This window comes from Lactuca serriola, unplaced genomic scaffold (assembly GCF_051521515.1).
Source record: "Lactuca serriola cultivar US96UC23 unplaced genomic scaffold, Lser_US96UC23_V15 Lser_V15_Un133, whole genome shotgun sequence".
Classification (NCBI taxonomy): Eukaryota; Viridiplantae; Streptophyta; class Magnoliopsida; order Asterales; family Asteraceae; genus Lactuca; species Lactuca serriola.
Window position 1 is genome coordinate 3,440 of NW_027629727.1, and position 13,266 is coordinate 16,705.

At 34.6% G+C, this 13,266-nt stretch overlaps 2 protein-coding genes across 2 annotated transcripts; both read right to left on the reverse strand.

Annotated features, from left to right (window-relative positions):
• Positions 1–1,898: 1,898 nt before the first annotated feature.
• LOC145078274 (nicotianamine synthase-like) lies at positions 1,899–3,100 on the reverse strand. Its single transcript, XM_079023049.1, has one exon. It carries the CDS (start codon positions 3,019–3,021, stop codon positions 2,044–2,046), a length of 978 nt encoding a protein of 325 aa, XP_078879175.1. The 5' UTR covers positions 3,022–3,100; the 3' UTR covers positions 1,899–2,043.
• A 7,360-nt stretch (positions 3,101–10,460) lies between these two features.
• LOC145078273 (nicotianamine synthase-like) lies at positions 10,461–11,662 on the reverse strand. The gene has a single exon (XM_079023048.1). The coding sequence runs from the start codon at positions 11,581–11,583 to the stop codon at positions 10,606–10,608; it is 978 nt and encodes a 325-aa protein (XP_078879174.1). The 5' UTR covers positions 11,584–11,662; the 3' UTR covers positions 10,461–10,605.
• Between the last annotated feature and the right edge of the window lie 1,604 nt (positions 11,663–13,266).

The following is a 13,266-nucleotide window of genomic DNA, read 5'->3' on the forward strand; positions in this document are numbered from 1 at the left end:
GAGTATTAGTGAAATATTGAAGCAGTATGCATAGTACTTAGTGAGGTATTGGGATTTCGGAACATTGTAGGGGAGCAACTCCGAAGGAGAATTTTTCTTAAAATTTTCTTGAGAGGATTCATAACCGTTAATAGTTTCTGCATTAGAAGGTTCTCCCGTTTAGTAATCCTCATGGTGCTCGGTAGTGGAGATAGTACGGGCGGGCAGCTGGATGATGCAGTGTCTCCCCGAACTTTTCTAATTGAAGTAAATTCTAATCTACTTTAACTGCAACTGAAAAGGCCCATATTGAATTTGATAATTAAACCCCATAGCCCCTCTTATCAATTTAAATCATTATTTACCATAAATCCCAATCCACAGTTAATTATTTTGGAAATTTAGTGTTGCTTCTCTACTCCAATCTCCAAGTTAAGGTTATTTATACTTTTCTATACATTCTAACTTTTTTCTAATTTCCAATTAGTAACATTATTATAACTAGTAATTTAATTTATTATAAATATAAGGTAAATCGTAAGAAACAACGAACCGCGATTTTTTTTTTCTGTTCCAAAATAAGATGTTAATAACCACAATTGCATCCGGTTAATGATAAACATAGAAAAATATCGTCACAATACCTGCCTACAACCTATAACGTGATTAGAAATATCGAAAAGCCAATATTTTTAGTTCAAGTTTACTAACCATATTACGCTATTTAGTTATAAATATATTTTGTTATGTTATTACAATGTAAACCCCCCCCCCCCCCCTTATTCCAAAAATTTGGCTCCGCCCATACTACTATTAATGTTTTCTCCCTATGTGGATGTATCGAATTTCAAAAAATATAGGTTCGAAATATTCAACTTTTGTGTTTTGATACTTCTGTAAACAGGATATAGATCGGTAATCAAAATTTTTTGGTTGGAAGGTAAGAAAATATTTTTTCAACTTATTTTTTTGGCGAACAAAACAAATTAATCAATAATAACATGATTCACCAAAAAAAATCTCGAAAAAACATTTCGATGTTTCACTTTTATGATGATTTTGTTGATATTCATTAAAATTGTCATAAAAGTGAATTTTTTTCTTGATTTATCTAAAAATGAATCATAAAGGTGTTTTTTTTGGCATTTTTTCTTTTGAATCATCTAATGATTCATTCCATTTTTTTGCTACGAAAATATGCATATAAAAAATTTCTTACCTTCCTACCAAAATTTTCCTTCTTATTTGATCTTGACTCTCTGTAAACATGCGTTAAGATATGCCTTTTAATGCTAAATTCATTTTCATAGGTGTGATGTGGTTTTCCCATTAAGTCACATACCTGTAGGGACATTTATGAATGGTTCCAAGCCTTGTATTCACAAAATTTGTACTAAGTAATAAGCTCCCACAATACCTTTTTTGACATTAAAAAGGTTGTTTGACGCAATAAGCTCTTGAAAGAAGCTCATAATGTGGTTGCGCTAACAGTCGATATATTTCATAGTGTTAATGATTGTCATTAATTCCTCTACACAAATAGACATTCCTTTGTATTTACATGCAGCTTTATGATCATTTTAGCACCATAAGAACTTAGATTTAAGCATAACTGATGAATCAGAACATAGTAAGTTACAATCACTACTAGTGTTGAAAGTTCATTTTCTTGTGTCTTCATATCTCTTTGAATTCCGTGGTGGTGTAAATATTTCTTTGAACATAGTCAGAACTTAGATTTAAGCATAATTTCCTCTCTTGCCAGCTGACACGTTCCAAGAGTGTATATATTCCTTTGAATTCCGTGGTAGTGTAAGGGCTTCTTTCTTAAGCTACAGAGGATATTATAGAAGGAACTATAATTTAGTGAAAAGGTAAATGAGTTTTTGAATCAACAGTTTATAAATAGGCCGATGATATAAAACATAATATAGTGTTCTTTATTTCCAAAAATTTCAGTAAGATAAGAGAAAACCGAGACAATCAAATCCATTCTCACACTTTCAAGCAAGCACATACGATAAGTTTATATGAATACCAATCCTATTTAACGTAGAATGAGATCTAATTATCAATCATTTTCATCTGGCCAAGAGGATTGTTGAAAGCTTGCAACTCACAATACTTGCAACTCAATGGCATGAGGGACTCGATCCCCAACTCATGGTGATGATGATGATTATCACCATTATCAATGTTAACAGGATCTGCAATCTTACGTGAAATCACGACTGAATTGATGACGTCATCATTTGGATGAAAAACGGAGAGAACTTCGAACCCTTGAAGTTGTTGTGCTTCTACCACTGGATAGAGAAAGACACGGGCACCATGAGCACTCCTCAGCATGAGCAAAGCACCTGGGGCCATGTACTTTGCCAAATGATCAATCACCTTAACCTTCTCATCAACATCCATCCCTACAAGTGCAGCCAAGAAAATGACATCATATCCCTTCAACTCATCTGTCACATCCATTATATTGGCAGTGTGGAATACCATTCTTTGGGACAAATCAGAATCAGAGGAAACAAGATGAGAGGCCATCAAATTTGCGGAAGAGTCTATGTCATAGTTGTGAAAAATGGTGTCCTTGAGATGATAAGAGGCTAATACAATAGATGTGAGAGGCAAGGGGCCAGAACCCACAAAGGCAAGACGCTTAGGGGCTTGTCCAAATGCAGAATAGTGTTCAGTAAGAATGTCAAACTCAAGACGGCTAAGCTTCAGGTAATTGAAGTAGTAAGGGAATTCTTTTAGATGGTGAAGTGGATTTGGGAAAGAACCTAAAATGGTGGAGAAGTGGACTTCAAGATGGCCTTCAGCCTCACCACAAAGTCTTATGAGCTTTGACCTTATTTCTTGAATATTGGCCGGGAGACTGGATATGTTTATAGAACAGGGTGGGATGCATGTGCGGACCAGCTCAGTGAACAGGCTATCAACATCTTCGGAGGGTTTCAGATTTTCAAGCTTTGAAATTTTGTGATAAATCTCACACACTTTCTCTACCAAAACAATCTCTTTCTGGAGTGATTCCATGTCTGACACTAAATAATCAGATACAATTTCTTGGAAAAGCTTTTAAGAAAAACTCTTTTGATGTCAGAAAAAAAAAAGAACCAATTGTGTCTGTATGTAATTCTCAAATTAAGGATGTGTGTTATTTATAGCCATCTTCAGGCCCCACATAAAATTTGTGAAGAGGGACGATCCTTGCTCTGTTTTTTATTTGACAGCAACACCAAATATTATAAGTTCATTAGACCACTAAAAACATGGAGTTTTTATTAATTTTTTTATATCATTAATGGTCCATTTATCAGGCGAGGACTGTAATGCGTATTTTACATTCGAGTATGTTATGATACGTTTTCAACTGGTTTGGAATGACTCTTCTGTTATGACTACGAAATTACGAATTACCTTACTATTTGAGTTTAGTTGTTATTGTTTTTTTTTATTACCATAGTATAAAGATATATATTAAACTTTTTCTTCACTTTTTCCTTTTATGTTGTTCTACAACCTCAAAAAAAATATATCAATATATAGATTATACTCTTTTAGATGAAAAAATTATAAGAAATATTTGGAAATGAAATAAAATCTACATACTAATATATAATAAGTAATATTTAGTGGATGTGCTTACCCCAAGCCTTGTTATTATATAACTATATATGACATGACATTATTAAATTTGTTAAGTTTGTGAGACTAGATGCTTTTAAATTCTTATGCTTTCACATATCAATTGTTCACACATGTTTTATATCTTTAAAATTTCCTCTCTCATTTCCAAACTAAGACAGTTACTAGAAACAAGCATCGACAACAAAATTTGTTGCTCCCTCGCCTTCCGGACACCATATGTCACTACAAGTGGTTCACGTGTATTTTACAAATGAATTAATTCCATATTTATACACGGGTTTTGTCACTACTCATTTACTAATTTCTATGTAGATAACCAAAGATGAACAAATAGCACCTGTAAAAAAAACATAATTTAAGCCACTTCTAGCAACTGATGTTCCTATCTGATGGTATTTTAGAAGAAAAGTAACAATATATTGTCACTAGATAGCTCAACAATATTAATATTGGTCTTGTGTTTTCAGATATCCGTGTAATAGATATCAAAACTTGTTAATTGATTGATTGAAAACACGTCCATAATATAAATACAAGAGACAAGATAAAATAGGAAGGGATAATCTTTAAAGCTAAACAATATATCCTAAATAAAAAAAAGATATAAATAAAACGGACGGATTCTTTCATTCCCCCTCAAGCTGGAGCATGGAGAGTACCAATGCCTAGTTTGCCTCAAAAGGAGCATAGACCCTGGGCAATGAGAGTAATAGTAAAAATGTCAGCCACTTGATTTGTAGTGCTGATGTATTCTGTAACGATTTCGTTAGACTCAACTCGCTCTCAACAAAATAACAATATCCATTTCAACATGTTTGGTATGTTCATGGAAGACTATTTGCCTTGCAGATTGATTATCACAGAAAAGTTGGGTAGGACCATCTTGAATCACGTTAAGTTCACTCAATAGCCGGCGCATCCAAAGAATCTCTGTTATAGTGGTAGCCATTGCTCCGTATTCACCTTCAACGAAAGAACGTGAAACAACCGATTGTTTTTTTTTTATCGACATGAAATTGGGGCTCCTCACAACAAAACAAGACATGCAGTTCGAGATCGTCTACAGATTTGATACCCCAACCAATCAGCATCACAGCATCACAGAAGTCAGTAAGCCCAAGGCCTCCCGTTTTTGGAAGAAGAATACCTTGACCTTGGGTGGCTTTTAAGTAACGAACGATACACATGGCAGCATCCAAATGTTTTTCAAGGACTGGAGACAAATTGGCTGAGCAAATTCACTGTATAAGAGATGTCCAATCTGGTTAATTGTAAATACAAGAGTCGACCAATCAGTCGTTGATATTGAGTTTTATCAACATGAGGGCTATTCGTTTCTAGACCGATTCTGCTCCGTGGGGAAAGCACTTGGTCGACAACCTTTTTGACTACTGTCTTTAAAGATATCTAGGGTGTACTTTTTTTTACTAAGCACCAAACCTTCTATTTTGTGAGTTGCATCGATGCCCAAGAAATAATTTAGAGGGAGAAAATCTTTGATGCTGAACTGGTTGTGTAGATGGAGTTTGAATTATTTAATTTAGTATCATCATTCCCCATTAGAATGACATCATCAACATAAATAAGAACATCGATAAAGGAGATGTATGTTTTGTAGACGAGGAGTGAATGATCTGGCTTCTTTGAAAACGATGTTCACTATGGCTCAAGTGAACTTTTGATACCAGTTTCAAGGTGCTTGACGAAGACCATAAAGTGATTTATTTTAGACGACAAATCCGAGTTTCTTTGTTTCTGAAAAAGCCTTGAGGGATCTTCATATAAACTTCCTCTTGTAAATAGCTATGAAGAAAGGCGTTATTTACATCTAGTTGATGGATGGACCAATCTTTCTTATCTTCCACGACCGTGAACAGTGACTAACTTAGTAACAGGATAAAAAGTCTTGTGGAAGTCGACCCCTTCCATCTGTGTAAAACCTTTCCCAACAAGGCGGGCTTTGTAATGATCCAATTCTCGAGTTGGCATGAACTTGATTTTGTACACACATTTTGAAATAATCTCTCGTTTTCCATGAGGAAAATTCTCAAGAGTCCATGCCCCGTTTCATTCTAGAGCATTGATTTCATTTTGCAAGACTTCTTGCCACCGAGCATCTTTAGGGCATGGTGATAGTTTCTTGGCTCATCATGTTCAGTGATGGAAGGTAGATAACATTTGTGAGATTTATAAATGTTTTCATAAGAAACAATGTTAGACAGAGGGTTTACCTTTGAGCTGTGGTGACTGGCTTCGGGTCGAGTGTGGTCTATGTAGGGAGGCAGTCTCGTAGTGAAATCATTAAGATGATTTGGTTGAGTTTTGACCCTTTAACTGCGTCTTATAAGAGTCATGTTCATCAGCTCTTTATTCACTATAATATTTTCAGTGGTTTCTGAACAACCATGATCAACGGTAAGGGCATAATTTCCACCTGTAGGGACAAAATTCAAAGCTTGTTCGTCACTTACCAACGTTTGATCAACATCTGTTTTCTGGTCATTCATCGTCGTTTGCAAGGCTTGCTTCAGGTATGTTGACCTCATCATCAATAATATTTATAAACAAGTCTTCATCGTCTTTATTTTCTAAAGTTATATTTTTGAAATGAAAGTTGCTTTATATGAACACCACATCTCAAAAGACATTTATCTTTCGATCTACCAAGTCAGAAACTCGATAAACTTTCTGATCTTGAGGATAACCAATGTTGATAGGGGTTCTCCCCCTTACTTCAAATTTATCTCCTCCTATCTTTTTTTATGACGTTTGCAAGACATTCAAATACTCGCATGTGGTCATATGTGGGATTTTGTTTGAACACAATTTCAAATGGGGTTTTGTTCTTTATAGACTTCAAACGAAGTCTATTAATGACGTAAGTGGTTGTCATGATACACTCTCCCCAAAATCTAACCGGTAGGTTGGCCTAAACCAAATAGCACAAGCTATTTCGAGGACGTGTTTGTGCTTTCGTTTTACCACCCCATTTTGTTGCGGGGTGTGGGCACAAGATGTTTTAAGAATGATGCCATGTTTAGCATAAAGTGCTTGCCTGAAGTTAGAAGTTAACTCTCCTTCGATGTCACTCTGTAATCTTTTAATCTCTTTTCCAAATTGAGTTTTTACCATGTAAAAATTAATCTCTTTTCCAAATTGAGTTTTTACCATGTAAAAAATAAGCAAACATTCACTAGCCACATTTTTGTGCTTAATCAAACATACCCCGATTGCATAACTAAAATCGTCAAAAATAGTAAAAAGGTAACATGCTCTAGACGTAGACGGTACACGATAACTTCCCGATATGTCGCAATGCATTAATTCAAAACAATCAATCATTTTTATTTAACTAGGAAAAGGTAAATGAGGTTTTTTGGGCTTTATACAAGAATCACATAACTTTTTTTCCATGGAGTTGTTGGATTTAGACAAACACTCACTTTAACGAAGTTTCTCTTTAGACGCATGCCCTAATCTCATGTATCATTGTCCATCTTTTGAGACTGCCATCTCCACCCCTCCACTTATTCCATACTTCATGCAATAAATACCATATTTACACTAACCCGTGTCAATCACTCTCTTCGTAACTAAGTCCTGTATAACATAAAAGTCATGAAAGAATGCCACAGCACAATTGAGACCCTTTATTAGTTATCTACCACAAAATAGGTTAGTTTTGAACGAGGGTATGTAAAGGACATTTTCCAATTTTAAATCTTTGGTTATGGTGGTCGTTCCAACCCCTGTTATTCTGAATTTTTCACCATGAGGAATTATGATATTATCAAGGGAGTGTTTTGTCCATTACTATAAAAAAAATCAGGGTCCACAACCCAATCATTGTTCAATTTTGTCTTACCATCTACTCAGAGGTGGAATAATTAGTAGATAAGTGCTTCACCAATCTTGCATATGGGAATGGACTTGAATTCACACTGACTTCTGCCACATTTGGTCTAACTTTAGTCTCCGTTGGTTGACTTTCGCCATTTCTTTTATTCTTGTCTGGCCACCATTCCAGATAGTCGATATGTTCAAAACAAACTTCATATTTGTGCCCATATTTTTTGCAAAATGTGCAGCGGATCGCTTCGCCATTCATACCATATTGCTTATACTATTTTCATCTTCCGTTTTTACTCGAACCACGATCTTTGTCTTCATTTTGTGAGAATGCTTGAAAGGAAGAAGTTTATACAATGCTTCTTCAGCTAAATGATGGCACTTTGTTGTTCATCTTTAGCAACGAGGTGGTAGGTTGTCCTAAAAATTGGTGTTGGCTTCACACTTCTTCTGATGGCCCTTTGTTGTTCATCTTCCCATATTTCTCTGGCATTCTTGGCATACTTGACACTACTTCTGATTTCTTTCTCCATGGTGGTGGTGAGCCATCCCTTGGTCATGGCATCACACCTTCTCCATATCATCAGATGGGGAGTTCCATCCTCAGGCATCTCCAACGTTCCATCAACAAAGCTGATTTTGTTTTTTGTGAAAATGAAATTTTGCATATTTTCCTTCCAATAACCATAGTTGTTATAAAGAAGATCATTAAAATGAATATGTTTTGGATAATCAGATGCATGCATGTAATAGACGGAGTTGACATCGATCTGCTTGCCACTTGTGCCATCTTTGACAACGCCACTCTCATATCTAGGCTTGGTCATGATAGGGAGGTTTGCAACTGATACCATAATAGATATCAAAACTTCTTAATTGATAGATTGAAAACATGTCCATAATATAAATACAAGATACTAGATAAAATAGGAAGGGATACTCAATAAAGCTAAACAAGATATCCTAAATAAAAGAAAGATATAGATAAAATGGACAGATTCCTTCATAGTGTTCGATAAATTTTTATTAAATCAAGGTGATAAATGTTTTAATAGTTCACTTTGTTGAGGCAATATGTGGAGTATTAGTGAAATATTGAAGCAGTATGCATAGTACTTAGTGAGGTATTGGGATTTCGGAACATTGTAGGGGAGCAACTCCGAAGGAGAATTTTTCTTAAAATTTTCTTGAGAGGATTCATAACCGTTAATAGTTTCTGCATTAGAAGGTTCTCCCGTTTAGTAATCCTCATGGTGCTCGGTAGTGGAGATAGTACGGGCGGGCAGCTGGATGATGCAGTGTCTCCCCGAACTTTTCTAATTGAAGTAAATTCTAATCTACTTTAACTGCAACTGAAAAGGCCCATATTGAATTTGATAATTAAACCCCATAGCCCCTCTTATCAATTTAAATCATTATTTACCATAAATCCCAATCCACAGTTAATTATTTTGGAAATTTAGTGTTGCTTCTCTACTCCAATCTCCAAGTTAAGGTTATTTATACTTTTCTATACATTCTAACTTTTTTCTAATTTCCAATTAGTAACATTATTATAACTAGTAATTTAATTTATTATAAATATAAGGTAAATCGTAAGAAACAACGAACCGTGATTTTTTTTTTCTGTTCCAAAATAAGATGTTAATAACCACAATTGCATCCGGTTAATGATAAACATAGAAAAATATCGTCACAATACCTGCCTACAACCTAACGTGATTAGAAATATCGAAAAGCCAATATTTTTAGTTCAAGTTTACTAACCATATTACGCTATTTAGTTATAAATATATTTTGTTATGTTATTACAATGTAAACCCCCCCCCCCCCCCTTATTCCAAAAATTTGGCTCCGCCCATACTACTATTAATGTTTTCTCCCTATGTGGATGTATCGAATTTCAAAAAATATAGGTTCGAAATATTCAACTTTTGTGTTTTGATACTTCTGTAAACAGGATATAGATCGGTAATCAAAATTTTTTGGTTGGAAGGTAAGAAAATATTTTTTCAACTTATTTTTTTGGCGAACAAAACAAATTAATCAATAATAACATGATTCACCAAAAAAAATCTCGAAAAAACATTTCGATGTTTCACTTTTATGATGATTTTGTTGATATTCATTAAAATTGTCATAAAAGTGAATTTTTTTCTTGATTTATCTAAAAATGAATCATAAAGGTGTTTTTTTTGGCATTTTTTCTTTTGAATCATCTAATGATTCATTCCATTTTTTTGCTACGAAAATATGCATATAAAAAATTTCTTACCTTCCTACCAAAATTTTCCTTCTTATTTGATCTTGACTCTCTGTAAACATGCGTTAAGATATGCCTTTTAATGCTAAATTCATTTTCATAGGTGTGATGTGGTTTTCCCATTAAGTCACATACCTGTAGGGACATTTATGAATGGTTCCAAGCCTTGTATTCACAAAATTTGTACTAAGTAATAAGCTCCCACAATACCTTTTTTGACATTAAAAAGGTTGTTTGACGCAATAAGCTCTTGAAAGAAGCTCATAATGTGGTTGCGCTAACAGTCGATATATTTCATAGTGTTAATGATTGTCATTAATTCCTCTACACAAATAGACATTCCTTTGTATTTACATGCAGCTTTATGATCATTTTAGCACCATAAGAACTTAGATTTAAGCATAACTGATGAATCAGAACATAGTAAGTTACAATCACTACTAGTGTTGAAAGTTCATTTTCTTGTGTCTTCATATCTCTTTGAATTCCGTGGTGGTGTAAATATTTCTTTGAACATAGTCAGAACTTAGATTTAAGCATAATTTCCTCTCTTGCCAGCTGACACGTTCCAAGAGTGTATATATTCCTTTGAATTCCGTGGTAGTGTAAGGGCTTCTTTCTTAAGCTACAGAGGATATTATAGAAGGAACTATAATTTAGTGAAAAGGTAAATGAGTTTTTGAATCAACAGTTTATAAATAGGCCGATGATATAAAACATAATATAGTGTTCTTTATTTCCAAAAATTTCAGTAAGATAAGAGAAAACCGAGACAATCAAATCCATTCTCACACTTTCAAGCAAGCACATACGATAAGTTTATATGAATACCAATCCTATTTAACGTAGAATGAGATCTAATTATCAATCATTTTCATCTGGCCAAGAGGATTGTTGAAAGCTTGCAACTCACAATACTTGCAACTCAATGGCATGAGGGACTCGATCCCCAACTCATGGTGATGATGATGATTATCACCATTATCAATGTTAACAGGATCTGCAATCTTACGTGAAATCACGACTGAATTGATGACGTCATCATTTGGATGAAAAACGGAGAGAACTTCGAACCCTTGAAGTTGTTGTGCTTCTACCACTGGATAGAGAAAGACACGGGCACCATGAGCACTCCTCAGCATGAGCAAAGCACCTGGGGCCATGTACTTTGCCAAATGATCAATCACCTTAACCTTCTCATCAACATCCATCCCTACAAGTGCAGCCAAGAAAATGACATCATATCCCTTCAACTCATCTGTCACATCCATTATATTGGCAGTGTGGAATACCATTCTTTGGGACAAATCAGAATCAGAGGAAACAAGATGAGAGGCCATCAAATTTGCGGAAGAGTCTATGTCATAGTTGTGAAAAATGGTGTCCTTGAGATGATAAGAGGCTAATACAATAGATGTGAGAGGCAAGGGGCCAGAACCCACAAAGGCAAGACGCTTAGGGGCTTGTCCAAATGCAGAATAGTGTTCAGTAAGAATGTCAAACTCAAGACGGCTAAGCTTCAGGTAATTGAAGTAGTAAGGGAATTCTTTTAGATGGTGAAGTGGATTTGGGAAAGAACCTAAAATGGTGGAGAAGTGGACTTCAAGATGGCCTTCAGCCTCACCACAAAGTCTTATGAGCTTTGACCTTATTTCTTGAATATTGGCCGGGAGACTGGATATGTTTATAGAACAGGGTGGGATGCATGTGCGGACCAGCTCAGTGAACAGGCTATCAACATCTTCGGAGGGTTTCAGATTTTCAAGCTTTGAAATTTTGTGATAAATCTCACACACTTTCTCTACCAAAACAATCTCTTTCTGGAGTGATTCCATGTCTGACACTAAATAATCAGATACAATTTCTTGGAAAAGCTTTTAAGAAAAACTCTTTTGATGTCAGAAAAAAAAAAGAACCAATTGTGTCTGTATGTAATTCTCAAATTAAGGATGTGTGTTATTTATAGCCATCTTCAGGCCCCACATAAAATTTGTGAAGAGGGACGATCCTTGCTCTGTTTTTTATTTGACAGCAACACCAAATATTATAAGTTCATTAGACCACTAAAAACATGGAGTTTTTATTAATTTTTTTATATCATTAATGGTCCATTTATCAGGCGAGGACTGTAATGCGTATTTTACATTCGAGTATGTTATGATACGTTTTCAACTGGTTTGGAATGACTCTTCTGTTATGACTACGAAATTACGAATTACCTTACTATTTGAGTTTAGTTGTTATTGTTTTTTTTTATTACCATAGTATAAAGATATATATTAAACTTTTTCTTCACTTTTTCCTTTTATGTTGTTCTACAACCTCAAAAAAAATATATCAATATATAGATTATACTCTTTTAGATGAAAAAATTATAAGAAATATTTGGAAATGAAATAAAATCTACATACTAATATATAATAAGTAATATTTAGTGGATGTGCTTACCCCAAGCCTTGTTATTATATAACTATATATGACATGACATTATTAAATTTGTTAAGTTTGTGAGACTAGATGCTTTTAAATTCTTATGCTTTCACATATCAATTGTTCACACATGTTTTATATCTTTAAAATTTCCTCTCTCATTTCCAAACTAAGACAGTTACTAGAAACAAGCATCGACAACAAAATTTGTTGCTCCCTCGCCTTCCGGACACCATATGTCACTACAAGTGGTTCACGTGTATTTTACAAATGAATTAATTCCATATTTATACACGGGTTTTGTCACTACTCATTTACTAATTTCTATGTAGATAACCAAAGATGAACAAATAGCACCTGTAAAAAAAACATAATTTAAGCCACTTCTAGCAACTGATGTTCCTATCTGATGGTATTTTAGAAGAAAAGTAACAATATATTGTCACTAGATAGCTCAACAATATTAATATTGGTCTTGTGTTTTCAGATATCCGTGTAATAGATATCAAAACTTGTTAATTGATTGATTGAAAACACGTCCATAATATAAATACAAGAGACAAGATAAAATAGGAAGGGATAATCTTTAAAGCTAAACAATATATCCTAAATAAAAAAAAGATATAAATAAAACGGACGGATTCTTTCATTCCCCCTCAAGCTGGAGCATGGAGAGTACCAATGCCTAGTTTGCCTCAAAAGGAGCATAGACCCTGGGCAATGAGAGTAATAGTAAAAATGTCAGCCACTTGATTTGTAGTGCTGATGTATTCTGTAACGATTTCGTTAGACTCAACTCGCTCTCAACAAAATAACAATATCCATTTCAACATGTTTGGTATGTTCATGGAAGACTATTTGCCTTGCAGATTGATTATCACAGAAAAGTTGGGTAGGACCATCTTGAATCACGTTAAGTTCACTCAATAGCCGGCGCATCCAAAGAATCTCTGTTATAGTGGTAGCCATTGCTCCGTATTCACCTTCAACGAAAGAACGTGAAACAACCGATTGTTTTTTTTTTATCGACATGAAATTGGGGCTCCTCACAACAAAACAAGACATGCAGTTCGAGATCGTCTACAGAT